The following is a 22,629-nucleotide window of genomic DNA, read 5'->3' on the forward strand; positions in this document are numbered from 1 at the left end:
AAAGACCTGAGCGACTGCCATTCTTTGGACCAAAAAACTAATGCAGTAAATTCCATATTCATTTGTATATGCTTTTCCATTTTTTTCAATTTTAATTTCTGCAGCTGTTCTCTTGTCACTCGCCAGAAATTATGTTCGCATATGCAGTAAAAAGGTTTTCAGTCAATACTTAAACATGAACTTTAATGTAAACATTTACCCGTTTTATGATTATGCTCAATCGTTGCAGCTTTTGTACGTTTACTTTGAAGGCCAATGGTTTGGCCGGAAATAATGTTCCTGCTTTGCTCCAATCACCTGACGCAAATCAGTCCTGTTGTTAAGGCGACGTAGGCCTGTCAATCAGCGCGGAAAGCCCCGACCTGGAGGGGAATTCCGGAGCCACGTGACAAATGCTACGCGCTGATTGGTGGAGAAAGGTAGCGGCCAGCGTGACGCAAGCAAAACAAAACTAATAAAACGTTAATTTTAAATATATTATGAAACATTGCTTAAAATAATATGCGTTAATAAATACGATAAAAAACGAATAAATAATTTGCAAGAATTAAAACAATAAATGCAGAGGTTTCTCAAACTGTTGACACCCCTGCTGTGACAGGAATAATACCACCACCCTGTGCTGGTTGGACTCACAGCATGCGCCTACCTTCTGCTCATATGTGATGGTGTGTGTTAGTCCTCGTCATTGATGCCTGTGAAGTTTTTTCTCTCTGCAGAATAAAACAGCAACTGCCTAAAAATTGCAGTTTATTGTAACTGAAAACAAACCAAACATAGCTACGACCCTTTAATGAATCCAGTGAACAGTAAATACTAAAGCTAAAAGTCCTAAGGCACATTAACTAACAAGTAAACAAGTCTATACAATGACACACTATGTGGTCAGAGGTCTGTGGACACCAATATTAGTTTGTTGCTCTCCTGGTTTTTTTCAATTGTTGCCAAGTATTTTAGAGCTTTATATTTTAGTGTTTTATATCTGGATCCAATAATATTTTCTTTATTGTTTTCACGATAACCAGGAACCAGTCAAAAATGGAATAAAAATATTTTATAAATAACAGAAAATATATTAAAAAAACATAACTGTCCAATATAAATTAATTAATTACAAAGAACAAAAACAGGTATAACTGACACTGTATGTTTGTTTGATCACTCATCATAATGGTTTAATCAATTCACACATTTCAGCTCCAAACCAAGAGAAGCTACACAAACCAGTACGCTAATGATGATGATGTCCACATACTTTTGATCACAGCATCTCTCTCTCTCTCTGAATGAATGAATGAATGAATGAGAGAGAGAGAGAGAAAGAGAGACTAAAGCAGCTATAGGATTTCTCACCATTAAAGCTGTGAACCACCCCTTTGGTTTACAGTAGAAAACATGAACAAAGCCACAAGCTGAAACAGAGTCTCAGGCTTTTTTCACACTGATGCTGCTGTGCAAAAACTGATTCAACAGAGTTGAAGAAATCCTGCATAGACAGGTAACAGGCAGGAAACAGACAGACAGCTGAAGGGCGGACGTGGAGGACGGCCTATGTGAAGGTGAGGCCGGCCTCACTGTAAACCTTGAAGACCTTCTCGATGGCGTTGACGTACGCGGCCGTCCGCAGGTCCAGACCCAGGTTGTACCTGCTGGCTGTGCGCATAATTTGCTGTATCCGAAAAATAAGGAGAAGAGGAGGTCAGCACAGACCTTCATATTTACCCTGAATTAAACTGAGACAGGAGACATTCGTGTGTTACCCTGGCAGATCGCTCCATGGTGTAGGCCAGACCTGAGTGAACAATGTCCTTCTCAGACGCTCCCTAAAGGCCAAAACACGGTTAGACCACGGGAGCAGCACATGACAGCAGCAGTAGCACGGCGCATGTACTCACAGCAATCCTGGCCTGGAACTCTGAGGTGGGAATGACAGGAATGGAGCCACCGTGTTTCCCAAACTTACTCTCCAAACTCTCCTGGACAGACACTGGGGAGAGAAGCCAGACAGAATGTTGAAGAGGTTACAGAGGAACCCACTCTGATCTCACAGAGCTTGTGTTTGTGATCACTTGGTATAATGCTGTTCTCACAACCTACTGAGCAAGTGGTAGTTGGAGTCTCGCTCATACTTGAAGGTGAGACGACCATAACTGACATGATTCAAGTTTTTCAGCCACTCAAAGTACGAGACGGTTACACCACCAGCGTTCAGATACATGTCCTGGCAGGAGGCAGCAGACGTGAGGAAACAAGATGAAACTTTCACCGGCATCAAGCTTAAACACAAACGCTTGCGTTTACAGCAGAGAAACCGACCGGGATCACCATGATGTTCCTCTCCAGGAAGATGCGGTCGGCCTCCGTCGTGGTTGGACCGTTGGCTCCTTCTGCGACGATCTGAAACAGACTCAGCATGTCAGGGTGTGTGTTGACCAGCTCCTCCAATCGACTCAGAGCTCGATTCAGCATCTTTATCACACTGGAGTATCTTTGGAAAAAATACCTGGTGCCGAATAGCGGCATGTGTTACCTTGGCTTTGATTTTGTGTGCGTTGCTTTTGGTTAACTGTTTCTCGCTGGCAGCAGGGATCAGGATGTCACACTCTGCCTCCAGGATGCTTCCTTCATAAGCTGTCGCATCTGGAAAACCCACAATCGTTCCTTTGGCCTAGGAGGACAAAGAAGCCTGTTACCAGTTCTTCACACCTGTGCGGAGCTGACCGTCACCGCGTGGTTCACTCAATTCAATTCAATTTTATTTATATAGCGCCAAATCACAACCAAGTTATTTCAAGGCACTTCACAAAGTAACTCACCAATTTGTATTCTTCCAACTCTTTGGGGTCAATGCCGCTGGGATTCCAGATGTTTCCATCCAATTCTCCGACACCAACACACTTTGCTCCAAAGCGATGAAGGTAACGCATCGAGTGAAGGCCAACGTTACCAAAACCCTGTGACAGCAGCAAGCAACTCAGGTAAAAGGTAGTGTATAATTGATGCTAACTACTGTGGACTCATTCAGATTCCTAGGGTCCACAATCTCCCAGGACCTGAAGTGGGCCCCCCACATAGACAGATATCCAAGAGCTGGTTGTATGAAGGTTGTGTGTTGTGCACTGTACAGCTGCTCATCAAGGGTTTACAGTAAAGCTCCTCACAGCCAACCTTTAAACTAGCACAAAGTGAATGAATGTTATTCCAGTGTTTACAATCCTGAGCTTCCTGTGTCATGTGTACTGCAGTTCATGCCCTGGAAGAGCAGGAGGAGCAAGGGCAAGTTGAGCTTAAAATAATCAAAACACCAGGAGTTTCTCCTGTTCCCAGTTACTCTACAGCAGTGAGAGGTGGTTTACATCAACACAGGCCAGTAAAACACTCAGAGGTTAACACACAACTAAAGCCACAACAAAACAGCTGATCTACAGAGAGGAGAAGAACCTGCAGCCATTACAGTACAGAAGATGCCTACCTGGATGACGAAGGTCTTGCCCTGAAAGCCTGGACTCAGTCCCAACTGGTTCATGTACGACACTTCGTTGATGAAGTTCTCAATGCCGTGGAAAACTCCTCGGCCAGTGGCAGAGATGCGCCCGTGAATTCCTCCCTGGCTGATGGGCTTCCCGGTGACACAGGCATGAGCGTTGATATCCTGACCGTGGAAAAACAGAAGCTCACCTGAGACCAGTAAAGGAGATTTCATCATTTAACAGCCGTTTTTCCAAATTCGAGCTTTGGCTCCTATAAAGGCTGAATTGAAGAACGTTAGAATTATCTACTTTGATGTCTCACTCTTTACACTGCGTCACCCATAGAATCTGGATTTGGCCCACAGACTCACAGTGTATCCCATGGTGGTGGCGAAGGTGTCTGCAATCCAGGACATCTCCCTCTCACCGGTGCTCATATCCGGAGCAGGAACATCGATACCGGGCCCTGCAGAACAGCAGGAACATTGTGAACACAGCAAGAGGAGAAGAAGAAGGAGGACTAACACAGGGGTGCTCAACCCTGGTCTTCCAGAGCCACCGTCCCGCTGCTTTTCCGCCTCTCTCTGCTGATGACCTTGCTCAGGTGTAGCAGCTGGCTGTTGACTGACTGAACACACCTGGTGAAGGTGATCAGTATTAGCTGGGGCAGGGAGAGTTGGAAAAGCAGTAGGACAGCGGTTCTCAAGGACCAGGATTGAACACCCCTGGAATAACAGATGAAGCTCTGACATGTCTGAGGACGCTCGCTCACCGATGAAGCCTTTCTTGGCCAGCTCTATGGTGAACCTCCTGGTGATTTTCTCCAGCTCATTGTCCTAAATGCACACAAAATATCATTTCTTGTTTCAACTAAAACCACAAGCTGAGGTTTTCATTTTTCTCATTCCTAAATAAATAACAAGTGTGATAAAAAAGGTCAGTATGGGTGACAGAGCTAAAGGAAAGCTTGTAAATATTAAAGATCAAACAAAGCTGAGCTGCAGCTTAACAGTGAACGCCAGTGTGTTTGGGCCAGATGATGGCTCAGTGGATTCAGGTTCAGGCTGTGGTAGAAAACAGGCAAATGCAGGTGGTGATCAGTCTACAATGAGTCTGGACTCACAGAATAATTCTTTGGGTTGATCTTCACTCCAGCTTTGGCTCCACCGAACGGCACATCTGGAAAACATGGACCTGATTTGAGCAAACCGCAGCAAACAGCAGACGAGTGAATCCATGTGTGTTCTCACCAACAACAGCGCATTTGTAGGTCATAAGAGACGCCAGAGCTTTGACCTCGTCTACAGACACGTCTGTACTGTACCGGATACCTGGAAGAAAATACAGGACAGGGTTTGGTTTGGAACAGTGAACGCTGATGTTTGTGGAGGACGTTTGAATGTGAGCAAACATGTTGAGTCACAACAAGATGCACAAAATGGCGCCGCCCAGAGAAATGCAAGGAGCTAGAGACAATGAAGAGCTGAGTAAAGATCAGATTTATTTAAATCAGTCACAGAGAAAAGCAGGAATGGCAACAGAAACAGTTGCAACACAGTTGCAACCTCTGACTGATTCCCTTGAACTGAAGCTCCTACTTCTGATCACATCTGAAGTGGTTTACTTTGATTCAGTGTCCAAAGGACATCAATGCATGACACGTTACTAATGAGAGCAGCAGAATGAAAGGGACTAAAGGAAGGATGGAGACAGGAAATTCAAATGATGAGGACAAAAACGAGAAAGGGAGGATCAGCAGTGAACCACAAAGAGGAGCGGGTGTGAAAAGGCAGAAAGACGTGACCACAGACGTGAGTCAGTCTGGGTGTGGGTGCGCAGCCACACCCACAGCAAAGAACAACCATGCTTCAAAGAATAACAAGGTCAAGAACAGAGATGCCTGCTGTTCATGTTTGAGTCTGTTACTGAGCACAACCAGGTTGCAGGGACCACAGCGTCAGGATGAGTCAGTGGAGGGACAGTAACCGCCTGAGCGAAAGCATGGTGGTCGCTGCAGCTTCAAGCCTCCAGCCAAACACTGGCGTACAACCCGGTGTCGAAGCCCAGCATCAACATCTGCAGGATCACCTTCAACAGGTCTGAACGATGGGAACCAAATGGCACACATCTGCAGATTTGATTTCTTTGGCAGATTCACTAATAATCAGTGTTGCAGCACTTTGGGCATTAACACACAAATGTTCGCAGTTATTGAATCTGTTCTGTGCACTTGATAATGGTCTGGTTTGCCTCAGCCACTAAATCAGACCTACGAAAACCATATGGGACAGTTGGTAGCGCAGAGGAAATTATCGGGCTCCTCTGCTCAAACTTCATGACCAAAACGAGCCCAGGACGAAGAAGCAGGTGAGGAAAATGATCTCAGACTCCACACACTCTGGGCACAATCAAATGGAGCTGTTGCGCTTTTAGGAATGGAAACCAAGGACTTCCAGGCACAAATCTAGTTTTTCCCCCAGGCCATCGCCATCTTAAACACCTAACTGCGCAACTAATTTCTGTCAAATTGTACTAGTCCTCATGCACATTTGAATGCTATCACTCATGTAGACTATTTAACACTTGGCTCAGATGTGCTCCTGTTGTTAATCTTTTCACATATTCATCCTAGGTTTCAGCTCTGTATTTTCTGCGTCCTTAACTTGGTTATTGTATATATGCAAATTTTATTTTATTTAATATTATTGTATTGGATTTTTTGTACTATACATATTCCTTGCATGTGCAAACATACAACCATTCCTGATTCCTGATTATTTAAATCTGATTGACAGGCAGCAAAAGGCTCATTCTTCAATCATGATTCATTGATTGCGTCATTTAACTTTAACTCAAACAGAGGATTATGTTTGTTTGATTTTTCGTTTCATTCGTTTTATGGTCATGGCAGCGCGTAGATGCTGCCAGCTGTTCCGCGAACTGGCAGCAGTTTGAATTCATTTTCATCATGAAGCTTCTCGGTCGCTCTCGTCATCGGTACGTGAAGCATGCTTCACTCTTTCCTGGATTCTTCGGCTGGTTTTCCTTGTTTTCACCTGGTATCGAGCTCACAGGACTTGGATTTAATTCAAAAAAGACATTTTACTCATCTAGATCTAGTTATTAATGACGATCTGGCTGATCGGTGGCAGCAGGAAGATGATGATGATGATGATGATGATGATGATGAGGAGTCACTAACTAGGTTTGGCAACAACACAGCACCTCTTGAAGCCGCTAATCAACAAGGAACACGTTCAACATCTGACAGCTGCTCCTACAACCGCCTTCGACCCTTCTCCTCGGTCCGGCGGCTCTCACCTCCCTTGCAGGGCGTCCGGTGCTGGCTGTGCTGGGCCCGGTACGCCTCCACCACCTCCCACTCGCCGCTGTCTCTCTTGATGGGGAAGCTGACGCTCAGGACGTGGTTGCACGGCTTAATGATCCGCAGGATCCCGCGGACCTTCGCCCTCTTCTGCTCGGGGCTCTCCCGCGTCTTCAGGTCCTCCACCAGCTTGTCCTCCACGATGGCGGCGCCTCGGTCGAAGAAACTTTCCACCATGGAGAAAAAGTTGGGGTCGTCGTCCCGGTCCGTGGCCTGGCTGTAACCGCGGTGCCGCAGCAGGGGGGCGGACGGCAGTGGAGCCGAGTCAACGGCGGAGCAGCCCGAGGCCAGGACGCCGAGGCTGCGGCTGAGCAGCCGTCCGCGGCACCGGTACATTTTAGCTGAAGTTAGCTCAGTTGCTCTGGACGGGGCAGGTGCGCGAGGCAGCAACAGCACGACGCGACAGGCGAAGCGAGGAACCGGAGCGGGGCTGAAGTCGCACCTCAGCGGCCACTCCTTTACTCCTGCCGTGCGTGTGGCCGTGCGTTTTACGCGACACCCTTTAACAACAGAGCGAACGTTAGCTAAACTAGCATTTTACATCACTTTACTAACGACGTCTCTTCAAATCGTTGGAACCGACGCCAACTGAGCTTAAAGGCGCTTAAATGCAAATGACGTCAATGACATGTACACGTTTACATGATTTGATGTGTTTTTTTGTAGTTTAGTGACAGTTTAAGCTAATGTCAATGTAGCGACAATGCTACTGAAGATATTCCGGTGGAACCTCCTACATAAAAGCTATGGACCGGAAATAACACTGTAAAAGTGTTAACTTTTACCTTAAACTTTAAACCCGCGAGTTGAATAAATACATTTTAAAAAGGAAACTCAACGATTAACAACGACGGGTGAAATAACGTCAAAGAAGAGACACTTTATTCTTTTCGAGTAAGACTCAATTATAATTGCAGACCAATTATTTAGAGAAATTAATAAATAAATGTGAGAAATTCCTGCCGTAGATAATGTGTTGGCACCTTCACTGATACAGAACAAACAAAATAAACATTTTCACAACAGTGAAAAGGTGTGGATAATAATCTTAATTCACTTTTATCTTTGTCCATCAACAGATAATGTGTGACCGCCCAAAGGTCCATGTTTTCCTCGGGGCTCCACCGCTTGGAACTGGAGTGGAAGATGAAGAGCGACCCCAATCCGCCTGGAGACACCTGGGCCTCACCTGGGTGGACGGACACCTGAAGCCTACAACAGGTGGGGATTCAGGGACCCAATTGTAGAATACTTCTTATATTATTTTAGATAGGACTTTATCAAGCATCCTTCTATCATCCACCTCCTCCATGGACTCTAGCATGCAGCCCAGGACATAGCCTTAACCAGCTTGTTAAGTCTAACAACTCCCTACAGGACTACTGAGGCCACCACAGTGTCATAGAAAGTCCTTAGCAGCTGCCTGCACACAGGACCTCAGTCTCCTCAGCAGGTGGGGTCTTATACAGAGTGTCAGTGTTGTTTGACCAGTCCAGTTTATTGTCGAGGTGAACACCCAGGTATTTAAATGAGTCCACAGTCTCAATGTCTGAGCCCTGGATGTTCACCGGTGTGTGTGGTGGAGGGGACCTCCTGAAATCAAGCACTAACTCCTTTGTTTTGCTGGTGTTTAGGTTCAGGTGTTTTTCCACTTGCATATTTACTCACTTTTGTCCTCAGGAGAGGAGAAAGCTAATCAACGTGCCCAAACTTTACTGAGGCAACAGGGACCAACAAACGCTAATCTGGATAATTCCTGCTCCGAAAGGGATCAGACGTCAGAGAAACCAGGAAAACATGAACAAGGGAGATCAGAAGCTGAGTTTAATGCAGAGGGGGAGGGTCTGTGCTCAGATGACCACAGTGCTGCAGGAAGATTTCTGAGCCAAGACAAAGAATCTGATCCCGAACATGAAGATCAATGTCCAGCTTTCCTTCATGAGTATCTGGACAGCTGTTTCCATGCAACTCAACCAGAACGGGATCCAGAACACCAGCAATCACCAATCATCTGTCCTCCATCGTCACACACACAGTATCTCACTACCTGGACTCTAAGTCAAACCTTGGTCCTGAGAAGCAGACATGGCAACCAATCAGCAACCTGTCCAAAAGACCCCCCTCTTGCTCAGCCTCCACCCGAACACACCCAGACTCCTCCCTCAATTTCTTCCAGCACCCCGGAGCTCTTTAGCCCTCTAACCCTATCACCCGAAGCCTCTGCAGAGCTCTGCAGCCAACCCTGCCTGACCCCAAGGGTCAAGGAAGAGGGCATCATCCTGCAGGCCACAACAGATGGGGTGCTCTGTTCTCAGGAGTACATGACCACCGTTAACACTCCCACTGGGTCCCCCAGTGTCAAGAGAGCTCGGTTCACTGAAGAATCTGGACTCAAAGTGAATAAGGTGCAGCCCAGCAGAGTCACTAGCAACACTGGGCTTCAAGGTCCCACCACACTTCTGAAGCTGTGTGACAAACATGAAGCACGTTACTCGGTTCTGGTAGCAGTGGTTCACCCTTGTCATCTGAAGGAGGTGAAGGTGAGATGATGTGTATCTGTCCTATGAAATGAAAAACGAAAAAAAAATGAAAAGAAAAATGACAGACATAAGAGAATAGAGGTAATAGTAATAACAACACTAATAATAATATTAACAATAATAAACATATTACATGTGTACATATTTACAGCTCAACTGTGTAGTACCGTACTTGAGGAAGCATGGGCCAGAATTGGCATGGAACAGCAACATGTCCATAACCTCATGCAGTACAGTACTCATGTTCAGCCTTACTGTAGCCATTCTGAAATGTGAATCCTTAGTGGCAAAGCCTGAGCAGTATGTGACCTTTATGGCAGTTTACCTTTCATCGAAATTCATTATGTGGTAATTTTAGGGTCATCAGGGCAGCGTCTGTGTGAAATATCCCTAAAATAATATGTAATTAAGTTTGTTGTAATGTTTGAACTCTAATCCCAAGGTGAAGTCAGGGCCGTCGTCAGGGACGTTTGTTCCGCTAGCGTCGGTCGTGGTGACAGACCAGTCCACTGTTGAAATGAAGGTCGTGCTGTGGCGCCAAGCAGCATTCTGGGCGTTGACTGTTAGTCCTGGAGATGTCCTGCTCATCACAGGTAACAAACAGCAGCTACGTCAAGAACAAAAAGACACACAGGCTACAGCAAGTGAAATAAAGCACATTTACTGGTCATCTGATCAGGGCTACAGGTGACTGAAGACCGGTGGAGAGGAGAGACGGTTCTGCAGTCGACCTTCAGGAGCAAACTGCTCAGCCTGGGACCGGCTGCAACAACCCTGTCACCCCAAGGTACCACTGGCCCAGCCAGTCACCTCATCACTCTGCATCTGCACCACACTGAGCTCATTGCCAGTTCAAACATCTAATCACGGATTTGCTACTCTTCTGTGTTTGAAGTCACAGTGGAATAATATTAGTAGCTGAATTCTGGACTATGTTATTATTTATTCATTTGCTAAAACTAAAGCAGTTTATTTGTTCTGTTAGGAGCTAAATGCCAGACCTTCTTCCAGCTCATTTGCAGGTTAATCCTCAAGCTCTCAGCTCTCTTTGTGGTTTTCTTCGGGAGCGGCGCCCTCTGCTGGTGTCCCTGTCCTGCCGCCCCCATCAGGATCTGAGCCGTCTCCCTTACGCCAGCATGAGGTCGCTGAGGCCCAACATGTTGGTTAACGCCTGGCTGCGTGTTACACACGCTCATATGAGCAGAGGTGAGAAATCGACTTTGTCAAGCATCACGTCTGGTCTCATCAGCCCTAACTCGCTTAAACACCAAAAGAGAGTGTGTGTGTGTGTGTGTGTGTGTGTGTGTGTGTGTGTGTGTGTGTGTGTGTGTGTGTGTGTGTGTGTGTGTGTGTGTGTGTGTGTGTGTGTGTGTGTGTGTGTGTGTGTGTGTGTCAGCTTGGCGGAGTGAGGCGGGCTCTGGCTGCAGGTCAGTGGTCCAGCTGCACGCGGTTCTGTCTGTGGAGCAGGTGGATGGAGCGGAGGGGACCCTGGTGCTGTGGGGAGCAGCTGTGGACTGGCTGCAACGCTTCAAAGGCCACAGAGGTGAACACACAAACTTTTCCAGGCAGTGATCGTACGTCTGGGCTGCAGCACCTTCTCACGTTTTCCTCCTGATGACGCTCTCTCTCTCTCCAGTGGCTGTCTGGGAATTCCGTGTCCTCCTGGTGAGGGAGGGTTTGACCTCTGACTTCCTGGAGCTGCACTCCACCCCCTGGAGCTCGGTCCAGCCTCTGGATCCCTGTGACCCCCGGGCGCCAGAGTTAAACACACCACGACCCATCCAAACAAGAACCAGCAGCAGCAGTTTGGAGCTGGATCTCGACACACTGCTTTCACAGAAATACAGCGGTGACAAATCTCCATCCACTCTTCTTGTGTGCTTGTGTCCCAGAGCTAAACTTGCCAACAATTTGCCATCTTTCAGCTTTGGCCATTTATCACTATAAAACGTTTTAGTTTGAACCTTTTAACAGGAAGAGACAGAGAAAAGAAAGTGTGTAGAACTAGAAGGTGACTCTGGGTTTGTCTGTTTTTCAGGTGAAGTGGAGCTGAGAGCTCAGGTCAACAGCTTTCACTTCCAGGATTCTCCACCTTCCCAAGATGCAGCTCAGCCGGTTCTGGATGGCTCTACGCCGCTGGCAGCCATTCTGGAGGCACTGAGCGGAGACGTGACCTACACGGGGTGTGGTCGCTGCGGCTCTGAGCTTGACACCGACACCAACGGCATCTACAGCCCCTGTTACCCCTGCCTGCCCCACACCGGCGTACGCCGCTACTACAGGTACACCACCAGCATGAGCTTCATCAGGCAGAGTAACCATGGCTCAAAACACTCCTGCTGTGTGTTTTTTCAGGCCAGGTGTGATGTCAGTGAGTGGGCCAGGCAGCAGGCAGGTGTCTGTCCAGGTTCCTCCGGTTCCTCTGCAGAAGATCCTTGATGCTCCACCTGATAAGCTCTACAGGAGATCAGGTCTGACTCCTGTGTTTTCTTTCATTCATCTAATAAGACATAAAACTTGTTTTGAACTGTCTGTCTGTATGTATGTCCGTATGTAAGCTCCAGATTCAGAGGTGAAGCACATCCAGGTAGCAGCAGAGAGGATCCAGAACCTCGTCTCCCTCCCCAGAAGAACCTTCCTCATCAGCGTTCGGAGCCACTTTCTGTGTGATGAGAACAGCATCCCCATCAGCCAGGACTTCACGCTGCTGGACCTTCACTTCCCCAACTGAGACATTAACCAAACCCACTGACTCAAAGCCAAGAGTTGGGCTTTGCAGTTCTGGACATCAGCAGGATTGTAAAAATAATACCAGCCTCTCAGGCCTCTGGGTGTTTCACTACTGTAGCTGAGCTACGTTTGAGGCCCGGTAGCCTTCATGGTTCTTTTTTCATACCTCCTGTCTCAAAGTACAGGAAGACACAATTCAACATACACACATTTTGTTCAGGGATCATGTCGACATCAAATACTGACTCATTCATTTCCACCCATCAAATTGAACTCTGGAACAAACACATCAACGGTGGCAGATGATGGACAGACACAGAAGGAAACATGTTTGTTTACGTGGCAATCTACGACTCGGCAGTTGTACAGACTTTGAGTCAGGAAGGTTGTTTCAGAGTCAATGACATCTCAAAATAATAACTGCAACAAGATTTTATAAAAGACTATATTACTGCAACAAAGTCTGCGAGAATTCCATTCCATGTAAGCATAAACTCCTTGTTAGAGTGAATTAATGGCTCACTTTGTACACACACATTGTATCATCTGCCGACGGTTCATCTGCTGTGTATAAAGTAACCAACGTGAAGCTGATGAATTTCCAGAATATACAATTATTATTAAGCGGTTTGTAGGAAAGCCTCAAAAACCTGCATGAAAGCAGCCCAATAATCAGGAATGACCTGGACCTGAGACACCCCTTCATCTGTGCATTGTGGGTTACACGACCGGACCACTTTTGGCGTCAGCTAGAGTGCTCTCACTCACCGCTGAAATGGGCTTAGTGGTGATTATACAGAAAGGATTAGGTCCTTAGGTCTAGAAGCCGAGCTCCATCCTCAGCTGCTGCCACCTGTCAGGATACGGCAGAGAGCGGACCCACATGCACAGTGCCAGGACACTAGGTAGATGGTGAAGAAATGAGGTTTATTCCAGTAATGGTTAGTGAAGACAGTCCAGGTCATAGCAAGGCAATGGAGCATGTGATGATGGATGTTGGAGCATGTGATGATGGACGTTAGATGATGGAGCATGTGATGATGGACGTTAGATGACGGCGCATGTGATGATGGACTGGGTGGCGAAGCATGTGGTGATGGACAAATCAGGTGATGGAGTATGTGATGATGCTCTGGTTCTGAACAGAATCAGGCTTGTGGTTGCCGTTTCTTACTTGTCTGTAGAAAGTTCTGCAGCCACATCGACCAGATCGTCATAGAAGCCTGAAACAAACAGGTCATTCCTGCGTGAATGAACTGAGTTGCATCTTTTGACGTGAGGGTGCTGAGAGCAGAACAGCCTGAGCCGGGTTCAGAGGCTTTTGACAGTGTGCAGCAGTTCTGACTCTGTGTGTACATACCTGCACCTTGTTCCTGTGTATCTCCTGAGGGTCCTTCACTAGGGCTATATTCACACACTCCTCCTTCAGTCTCGCCTGCTCCCTGCTGTTCAGCGAAGAGGCCTTGGAATCCTGTGGTCTTCTTCACCCCCTGGTCCCCTCTGTCCTTGTCCCCTTTGTCCAGCAGCTTGGAGAAGAAGCCTCCCTTCCCCTCGTCTGGTTTCACTGGCTCTTCCTTCTTCTTGCTACCAAACCAGGATAGTCCTCCTCCTCCTTTCTTCTTGTTAGTGTCCTTCACCCCCAGAACATGCTTGACTGCCCCCTCCACCGCCTCACCTGCACAACAACAGTGCCATGCTTGAAACTTTGTGATGTGATTACCTTGTTGATCACCTCACCAAACCAGCGACGCACAAACCGCTGGAAAGTAACTAAATGCAATCATTTATAACTTGACTTTCTCTGTAGAGGAACTAAAGCTGTCAGAGACACAGGGCAGGAAAAGACCTCAGCGGTATCGGAATCACAGCCTTACTTACAGCTTTACTCACCAGCCTTCTCACCCACCATGTGTGCTATTCTGTCCATGGTTGTAGCTCAGTTAGCGTCTGTCTGGCTTTGCTCGAGAGCTGGTGGACAAGTTGCTCCCCAGGTGTGTCTGCGGACAGGACCGACCTGTTCCACCTGCTGCCACCCTTGCTCTCCACCTCATGAAGCTACTGCTTTAAACTTTATTCAAATGAAACTAAGTTCCTGACTGCAAGAATTTATCTGGGATGAACTTGAGTGATCCTACAGCACAATTAAAGATCGAAGTGTGACAAGGAAATGAGCAGAAACAACAATTATGAGAAATTACTTAAATACAAGTTGAGGAAGAAAAACAAGATTTATTACAACAGATATTTAATTCTGGCAAAAAAAATATTTTCCATAAGAATTAACTTTTATTTCAAAACATTTTAATCGGAACTTTACACCATTGCGTCAACTTTACTTCCTGAATTTTGAAAGTCCTTTTCCTGTTCCCACTATCAAAAGTCAGAGCTGTAAGTAAATAAATGTGGCTTCTGAGACGGTTTACTGCACCGTTGGTACTGACAGCCAGAACGTGGCTAGCAGTTACGAAATTTAGAAATACTACTCACTACCACTATTATTCCTAGTATGTTGGTGCAGTTGGTTGGTGTGCCGTTATGCTGGTGATATCAAGGTTGTGAGTTCAACTCTAGCTGCAAGACTACTTTTTTTTTGTTTTGACAACAACGTATCAGTATTGAGTCAAAATTAGATTGATTTCACGTTCAAGACCTACGCTATTGAATTGAAAAGGATTGATTCTGTAAACCTGTCAGAGTGAGAGGTCCGCATTTAGATCTTGGAAAGTAGTTGGAGTGAGCGCTCTTACTGCTGTCGTCAAATAGCGCATCTTGGACGTGTTTTTAGCCGTGAGAAGGAGAAACGGTAGCAGCTCATGCTCCAAAACTTGTACCTTTAAAAAAAATATGTCTTTAAGTACGCATAAATTAACCTTTCAAGTGCAGAACCATAGCAACTTAGTACATGTGTAATGCGGGCCCTTGTAATCATCCTAACTGCCGGCGCCCGTGCTGATGTGAGCTGTTGTGGATCTGTGGTTCGGCCGGGCCTGGTCACTCCTCACACTGTCTCTTCTCCCACTGGGGTTGAACTGACAGAACTTGGTTCTGGTTGTAATCAGGTTCCTTGACCCAATCTTAGGCTTCACAGTTTGCTCCAGTGCTTCTTTGCTTCATTCTGTCACACTGTTGCAGCAATGAACGCATGAGTCTGATCCAGACGCGTCGCTACCTGATATAACGCGTTTTGGAAACGCCGTTCTTGTGACCCTTTAGGCTTGCCATAGACCATTACTGGAATTTTACATGTTCTTCTTATTGTGTTGGTCTTTAAACAACATGTTCACTGAAGTCATCAGATTCTCTTAGATTTATGTTAGACTTTATTGTTTTTCATTTGACCAGAAGCTGGAGTTGGTAGCACTAATACAGAGCATATGTGACATTAGAGGTGCAGATTAGTAGTTTAGCATTTCCACCAGTACCAAAAGCCTTAATAGTTTAAAAAGCAACAGTGTCTGTGTTGATACAGGACGATCCTTTGACTTCAGCTGAAGAGTGTGGGTTTAGCGCATGCAGCTTTCCCCAGCTGTGGATGTGCTCAGCAGGGGTCCGCCTCATTCAACCCTGAGACATGACAGAGAGCAGATCGTGAGGGGACACATATGAAAGCACACGCTTTACTCAGTGAAAATGTGAATCAAACTGCTCCTCCCTCTGGTGTCAGGGGACTTTCATCCATGTGAAAGGCGGAGGCTGCTGGGACACACTCACCTCTTGTTCTAGTTGCCATCGTCGAGGCCACTTTCCAGACTGAACTCTGTGTTATCTGGCTTTTCACCCTGAGGCGCAGGAGCGGCCCCTGGGCCAGAACCTCCTCCCTTCTTCTTATCCTTAGTGACAAATGCGAGGGCGTCATCAACGCTAAAGCCTCCCATTCCTCCCCCTCCTCCCCCTCCTCCCCCTGCTCCTTCCGCTCCTCCCGCTCCTCCCGCTCCCTTCTTCTTATCCTTAGTGACAAATGCGAGGGCGTCATCAACACTAAAGCCTCCCATTCCTCCCCCTCCTCCCCCTCCTCCTCCCGCTCCTCCTGCTCCCCCTCCTGCCTTGTTCTCATCCTTTTTGGACCCTTTGTTTCCTCCACTCATGACGTGCTTTACACCTTGCTCCACTGCACAACCTGCAAAACAAAGATGAAGTCCATGAGAACCAGAGGTCACTGCTACTCTGACTCCAGGGACCCCCACAATGAGGCGCATAGACTTGGATGACGTGTTCAGGCCTGGAGCTGAAGTATCAGCACCTACACGATCTTTCATCCTCGTCTAACTGAGGAGATGTGAGGCTTAAGCTGCTCACGTCTCCTGCACAGTGGTTGCTTCGCATGGACTTCCTCACTAAATGCAAAATACAGTCAAATGTCTCATCTGCAGGTTTTCCTGTAAGCTCAGGCCCTTCCACATTCTACTCACCCACTTTCTGTCCAGCCAACTTTGCAATGCCGTCGCCACCGCCACCGCCACCGCCACCGAAGCCTTTGAAAAGGTTCTCCATGTCTGCTGCTCTTCAGACTGACGCCCCACAGACCCGTGGGCCCTTATAGAGGCGGGAGCGCCTCTCTGGTCTCGCCCGGCAGAGGAATCAGGTTTTGCTGCAGACCCGACCTGTTGCACCGGTATGAGATGCACACAATGAGCAGGTGCAGAGTCATCAGGGAGGAACTCTTTGGTTTCTGGCTGCAGGCGTCAGTGACTCACCACAGCGATGTTTGTGGTGATGCGCAGACGCTTCATGTTCCGAGCTCTGGGTTGCTCCGGGCGATGGGCACCAGGCGCTTCTGATCTGTGTCTTGTTTTGTTGAATGTCATTCCAGAAGCTGCCAAACCGGCTGCTTCTGCTGCTGATGGTGGAACAGGTGCTTGGCTGTTGCCTCAGGCAGAGGAAGGAGCAGTTTGATGTGCTGCACCTCATCACACTGTGTCAGAGATTCTGGAAACAGCTGTCGCTTCGTACCCACACACTCATGTTTGTCTTCTGCCAGGTCTTCACAGTAACTCGTCTTTTGTTTTCTGTTGATGAAGGAAACTCAACATCTTATTTGTGAGGCGGCCTCAGGTTGTAACTCTGCTACGCCATAATAAACCACAAGTTACTGAAAGGGGACAGAACAACAACTGGCTGCAACAGAACACATGGCTCAAGGTTCTGGTTCTGGCCCAGCTCAGTGTGTTTACATTGAAAAGTCATGTTTCAGTTTCTAACTGTTTCTGACCGACCGTCCCATCTTGCGATGGCAGGAAGTCAGATCATTCTAAGCAAGCTGGACTGAACTGGTTCTGTGGAAACCGGATCAAAACCGAACACAACAGGAACCAGAATATACTGAGGTCGTCGGAGTGGGAACCAAGACTCGCCTGTGCCTGCAGGTGACGTGTGATGAAGGATGAAAACAAAGAGAGCAGGTGGATTTTAAACTGGTCTTTATTTGAAAGGAGGACTTAGAGCTGAAGCTTGTTAACACCTGAGACTGTCAGGACAGCAGCATGCGACTCAAACGGCTTTCTGCTACCTGTTGGATGGGGGCGGGACTAGCCTGGTGACTGACAGGCAGGGGTCAGGTTTTAGAGCACCCCTGAGCTGAGTGGTCATCCCACACCAACCAAGCAGTGTTGAGGGAGGACTAGGATGCTATGTAACTATGGCAACAGGTGGAAGGATGAGGGCAAATTAGCTAATGAGGTTAAGGTTTAGTCTTGCAGGGTCAGAGGTCAGAGACATGAGCCACAGAGAGAATAAAGATTTGTCTTGTCTTCATCAGTGGATCTGAGAAAACAGAGACATAGTTAGAAACAAACCAACTGATTGATTTTTTTTATTCATGTAAACGTGGACTCAAGCCACAGTAGCAAATCTGCACTAGACACATGAAGTGAAATCTAGAACCAGCCACTGATCCGGATCCGCTGCTGACCTCTTTGCTCAGTCCTTCTGAATGACCTCACCTACTGCACCGCCTGTTCAGCCTCTTCTCCTGTTTTTGCAGGAAGGTCGACCTGCAGAGACAAAGCACTGAGTCACGTGGACGTTCTCACCGAGTGCTTCTGACTGGAGCTTTTTTTTACAGCTGAAGCTTGTGTGTGTCCTTCAGGATGACGAGAAGCAAAGCTGCAAGAAACAGAAGTCTCCAGCTGGATGTCAGCGAGGATGAGTTTACAGGCTGTTGGTCGCTGTCATGAAGCTGAGATGCCTGAAACACAAGCATATGAGGCAACAAGCAGAGCAGCGAGTCAGCCGACCCGACCCGACCCGACCCGACCCGACCCGACCCAGACCCATCAGGCCATCTGGAGGAGTTTACTTCAACCAGTGCTGCTACTGGTCATCTTCTTCCTCACACCTGAATAATTATACAAAGCTGACCTGAATCAGTTCTTACAGTTTTACTTTGAAGTTTTTTTTTTTAACTGTATTGACAAATTGACAGAAATATCAAATACAACAGAAATGAAAATGAAAATAATTGAACATATTAAAATATGGGATAGACTTTGAAAACCTAGCTTGATGAATGTGAAAGTTTACAATATGACATATAAATGATCATTGATTTCAAATTTTGTTATAACCTTTAACTTTCCCAAAAACCAAAGAGCATGGACACTTACGAAACAAATACAGGATAGACTCTGACTCAGTGTTACAGAATGTACAGTTCACATCTTTTTCATATATATTTTTAAAATTCAAAAATGATTTAAAATACAATGTTGAAAGGCGGGTGGTGCGGTGGGTAGCACTGTCGCCTCACAGCAAGAAGGTTCTGGGTTTGATTCCCGGAGGCAGCCCTGGTGCCTTTCTGTGTGGAGTTTGCACGTTCTCCCCATGTTTGCGTGGGTTCTCTCCGGGTTCTCCGTCTTCCTCCCACAGTCCAAAGACGTGCATTAGGTTGATTGGCTTCTCTCCATTGCCCGTAGGTGTGAGTGTGTGAGTGAATGGTTGTCTGTCTATGTGTTGCCCTGCGATGGACTGGCGACCTGTCCAGGGTGTACCCTGCCTCTCGCCCATAGTCAGCTGGGTTAGGCTCCAGCACCCCCGTGACCCCGCACTAGGGAGTAAGCGGTTAAGAAAATGGATGGATGGATGTTGAAAGGCAGACAACCAAGCTTTTCTCCAATTTAATTTATTTTGCTCAATCCAATTTATTTTACTCAAAATATTTTCCTTAAGTGTAAAATTATGAAGATTATTTATAAGATTACTTATAAGCTTGTTTTTGTGCATTTCGTGTTTGTTATTTCAACATTACTAACCATTAGTTTGGGCTCTGCTTCAATTGCACCTTTGGGAACGGCTCTTCTAAACAAGGAAAATTCTACATTCTCAGAAAGACCTTACTGTATATTGAAGCATCTAACCTTTATCATCAAACAAAGAAGTAACATAATTCTACCCTTTTCAGTCCAAAGTCTAAAACCTCTAATCAAACGTGAGCACTCTCTAAATGAAGCACCCCTCTCTTAAGATAATGGAATCTATTTTTCCATGTAAAGTTAACAAATAGACTGTAATTTAATAATTTGTTTTATTTGATTGTTAATTTCACAAGAATCCTCATGACTTGAAGTGACAAAGCAGGGTAAACAAATCTTGATACACCTTCAGCTTTTGATAGCAGGACTTTTCCATAAATTAGGATATCTCTCTGAAGCCACAAATTTATTTCGTTTTTGTGGTTTTGGGATTAACTTAACTAAGATTAACTTTTGTCTTTGATATGTGGATACCAAGGTATTAAACAGAGCAGGCATGGTAAACGTAACTTTTTCTTCTGTTTCATACATACATATAAGTTTGAAAAATCCCTTTATTCATGTTTAGTTTTAGACCAGAAGCCTCTGACTATTTACTGACAGCTAACAATGCATTTTGTATTTGCTGCTGTCTTGAGAAAACGTACAGTATCATCTGCTAATTGTGTAACTCGTCTTTCTCCATTGAAAATCGTTAAACCACATATGTTGGCATTATGATTAATAACAGAAATAAAGGTTCTGCAGCTATCAGAGACTTTGGACAGTTTCTGTTTAATCGTCACTGACCGTGTTAACGAAGCCGCTGGCCAACGCCGCGTGCTCCGCCCCTTCCACCGTTGCCTGGGCAACCTCGTTGGCTCCGGTAACCGCGGTGTCGGCGATGACGTTGGCCTGCTCGGTCGTCTTCTGGGCAACTAAACAGCGAGGAGGACGTCAGCTACCAGCGTGAAGCTTTCCAGGCAAAATGAAGCGCGAGACGGACGCTTTACCTGTGTTGACACCTGTGACCACGCCCTCCATCGTCCTGCTCCCTGGACAAGACGGAGACAAGGGGTCAGTAAAAAGGTAGAAAGGTTTAAACGGATCCGTGGGTCAGAACCGTCTCCAGCATCTCCCAGACGTCAAAGCAGTTCGGCGCCAAACACATATTTGACCCGGTCAGACACGTGACGGAACCAACAGAGCCGACGTTGTTTTCTGGGGTTTCGGTTTCCTTTGCTGCACTTCTAAGAAATAAAGCTTGAATGTGTGCGTCATATTCTGTCCAGTTAAAGGTCATGGCTGAGTTAAACTGAGGAAATAATGTCAACGAGCTGCGAATTAAACCTGAGGTGACTTTTCTCAGTAGATCAGCTGATCCGCCGGAGCGTCTCACCGCGATGACGTCACACCGACGGCCAAGTCATGGATTGTAGTGTTTGTGTGGTAGAAACCCAGAGTTTGTCCAATCACACTGCCCCCCACCGCTCTCTCACTGTTTCTCTCCCTCTTTCTCCCTTCCTTCTCATATTGACTTTGACATTGGATGCAGCATCATGATGAGTTGCCTTTTTCATCTCGTCTTCACTGATTATTCCTCTGGCTTCTTTTTCTGCACCTATCTCTTCCTCCATCCCAGCTGATTTTCTCCTCCTCCACCATCCCTCTCACGATCATGAATCTAAATGTTTGCTGTATGATTTTCTTTCTGTTGACCCTCTTGTCCTTCACCCTGGGTCCGTTTCCCTTTATCTGTCACAGTTTCACAGTTTGCTGTCTGGTTCGGCGCCTCCTCCTCTTCTTTCCTTCCTCCTCCTTCTGAGTCTTTATCCTTTTTGTCAGCTGTAACTTTTTCATACAATAAACACCCCTGAACGGGCTCTCACCAACATAGATGACGCCCTCCTTGGTCTTGGTGGCGGCTTCTCCCACGCCGGCCTTCGTCTTCTCGGCGGCAGCCACCACGCCCTCCTTGGCCATGGAGAATCCCTTCTTCAGAGCGTCCATGCTTTGCTTCTGCTCTGGTGCTTGTTCTTTGCCTGTGTGCCTCAGCGTCTCTTCTTGTCTGCTAGTGGTCTGTTCTTCCCAGAGAAAAGGTGGAGAGAGGACACGTGGGAGAGAGAGAGAGAGAGAGAGAGAGAGAGAGAGAGAGAGAGAGAGAGAGAGAGAGAGAGAGAGAGAGAGAGAGAGAGAGAGAGAGAGGCCATTAAATAGAAGCTGCTTGTTGGTCAGTGGAGCAGCAAAGGAAGAAGCTCATGTTCTAATGTTATGGCGAGAGGTGGACAATGGACGATAGGAAAGGACGAGCAGGAAGGTGCAGAGTGGACATTCTCTGAGTCCATGTGAGGTTCTGGAGCGGTACCAGTGTGAGGCACGAAGTGAAAATGCCAGGGAACAAGAGAACAACACGGTCCGAATCCAGACCAACCCAGACCCTTTCGTCTCATGGTCATGACTGTGTTGAGTCGTGGTCGGCAACAAAGACGTCAACTCCTCCTTGCGTCCTGAAAGGGGCCGATGAGAGTGACTCAGCAAACTCCCCTGATTGGCTGACGGTCGGCGCCAGCTTATTTATAGACCCAAGTGATTTGATTTCTGGCAGCAGAGTCAGTGCAGTGAGCTGCTGGTCCCATCAGAAGCAGAAAGTGAGATTATTGATCCGGCACACAGCGCCATCTTTTCTATTATTCATCATTATTGTGTCCTGTCGATAAACAAAATGCACAAGTTCACTGAGCTTTCAAATGGACGTGATCAAGTACAAAGCTACAGTGTTCGCGTTTCAGCATGAGTAGAAGATCCGCCGGAGCAGGAACAGCTTAGCAGCACTTAGCCTGCGATGCATGGGCTCATCGCGTGGGACGCCATGTCTCAGACGCCATCACGAGTCTGGTCTCGGCCTTGTGCCTCTTACAGGTACAGGAGGCCTTTGTTCCTTCACAGGTTCCTGTTACAGATGAGGCTCAGTGTGTTTGTGTGCGTCCAGTTCTCACAGGAAGCCTGAGTGAGGAATCCAGCAGCTTCCTGCTAATTGATGGAGCTGATGCTCTAATGAGTGGATGAGTCGCTCATTATTGTTTGACCATGAGATGTTCCAGTAAAGTCATCTGCTGCAGAGACACGAGCAGAACCTCAAATGTCTACCTTGCTGTACTGCATAGTGTGAGAGAGTCCATGCCGGTGTGTGCCCTTTTTGTGGACCTGTTCGGCGCCGTGGTCCAGATGCTGTGTTCTCTATGTCGGTACCAGTTGTTTTGTGCCTTGTTCCCAGATGA

The 22,629-nt window shown here is 46.9% G+C and overlaps 3 protein-coding genes across 6 annotated transcripts; 1 reads left to right on the forward strand and 2 right to left on the reverse strand.

Annotated features, from left to right (window-relative positions):
- Nucleotides 1-733: 733 nt before the first annotated feature.
- Nucleotides 734-7,191, reverse strand: LOC114841995 (glutamate dehydrogenase, mitochondrial-like). The gene is made up of 13 exons (XM_029127383.3): nucleotides 6,792-7,191; nucleotides 4,721-4,801; nucleotides 4,594-4,649; nucleotides 4,243-4,306; nucleotides 3,842-3,936; nucleotides 3,473-3,652; nucleotides 2,817-2,954; nucleotides 2,531-2,668; nucleotides 2,317-2,397; nucleotides 2,098-2,221; nucleotides 1,896-1,987; nucleotides 1,761-1,823; nucleotides 734-1,669 (listed from the first exon to the last, which is right to left on the reverse strand). The coding sequence occupies exons 1-13, from the start codon at nucleotides 7,189-7,191 to the stop codon at nucleotides 1,550-1,552; spliced, it is 1,632 nt and encodes a 543-aa protein (XP_028983216.1). The 3' UTR covers nucleotides 734-1,549.
- Nucleotides 7,051-12,719, forward strand: shld2 (shieldin complex subunit 2). 3 transcript variants are annotated; one of them, XM_029127372.3, is made up of 11 exons: nucleotides 7,051-7,185; nucleotides 7,935-8,076; nucleotides 8,536-9,395; nucleotides 9,838-9,988; nucleotides 10,075-10,182; nucleotides 10,407-10,601; nucleotides 10,792-10,938; nucleotides 11,032-11,244; nucleotides 11,434-11,677; nucleotides 11,751-11,866; nucleotides 11,954-12,719. In XM_029127372.3, the coding sequence occupies exons 2-11, from the start codon at nucleotides 7,938-7,940 to the stop codon at nucleotides 12,124-12,126; spliced, it is 2,346 nt and encodes a 781-aa protein (XP_028983205.1). In that variant the 5' UTR covers nucleotides 7,051-7,185; nucleotides 7,935-7,937; the 3' UTR covers nucleotides 12,127-12,719. The 3 variants fall into 3 exon arrangements, with proteins under 3 accessions (XP_028983205.1, XP_055358658.1, XP_028983204.1); XM_055502683.1 differs by lacking the exon at nucleotides 7,051-7,185 and adding an exon at nucleotides 7,191-7,324; XM_029127371.2 differs by lacking the exon at nucleotides 7,051-7,185 and adding an exon at nucleotides 7,593-7,749.
- Nucleotides 12,720-15,422: 2,703 nt separating this feature from the next.
- Nucleotides 15,423-21,444, reverse strand: sncga (synuclein, gamma a). Of its 2 annotated transcripts, XM_029127400.3 has the most exons (8): nucleotides 21,241-21,444; nucleotides 20,365-20,406; nucleotides 20,162-20,289; nucleotides 18,034-18,115; nucleotides 16,820-17,885; nucleotides 16,535-16,726; nucleotides 15,837-16,242; nucleotides 15,423-15,689 (listed from the first exon to the last, which is right to left on the reverse strand). In XM_029127400.3, exons 1-4 carry the CDS (start codon nucleotides 21,359-21,361, stop codon nucleotides 18,065-18,067), a joined length of 342 nt encoding a protein of 113 aa, XP_028983233.1. In that variant the 5' UTR covers nucleotides 21,362-21,444; the 3' UTR covers nucleotides 15,423-15,689; nucleotides 15,837-16,242; nucleotides 16,535-16,726; nucleotides 16,820-17,885; nucleotides 18,034-18,064. The 2 variants fall into 2 exon arrangements, with proteins under 2 accessions (XP_028983233.1, XP_028983232.1); XM_029127399.3 differs by lacking the exons at nucleotides 16,820-17,885; nucleotides 18,034-18,115; nucleotides 20,162-20,289; nucleotides 20,365-20,406; nucleotides 21,241-21,444 and having other exon boundaries at nucleotides 16,535-16,689.
- Between the last annotated feature and the right edge of the window lie 1,185 nt (nucleotides 21,445-22,629).

The sequence above is a fragment of the Betta splendens genome, chromosome 15, assembly GCF_900634795.4.
Source record: "Betta splendens chromosome 15, fBetSpl5.4, whole genome shotgun sequence".
NCBI classification, from domain to species: domain Eukaryota; kingdom Metazoa; phylum Chordata; class Actinopteri; order Anabantiformes; family Osphronemidae; genus Betta; species Betta splendens.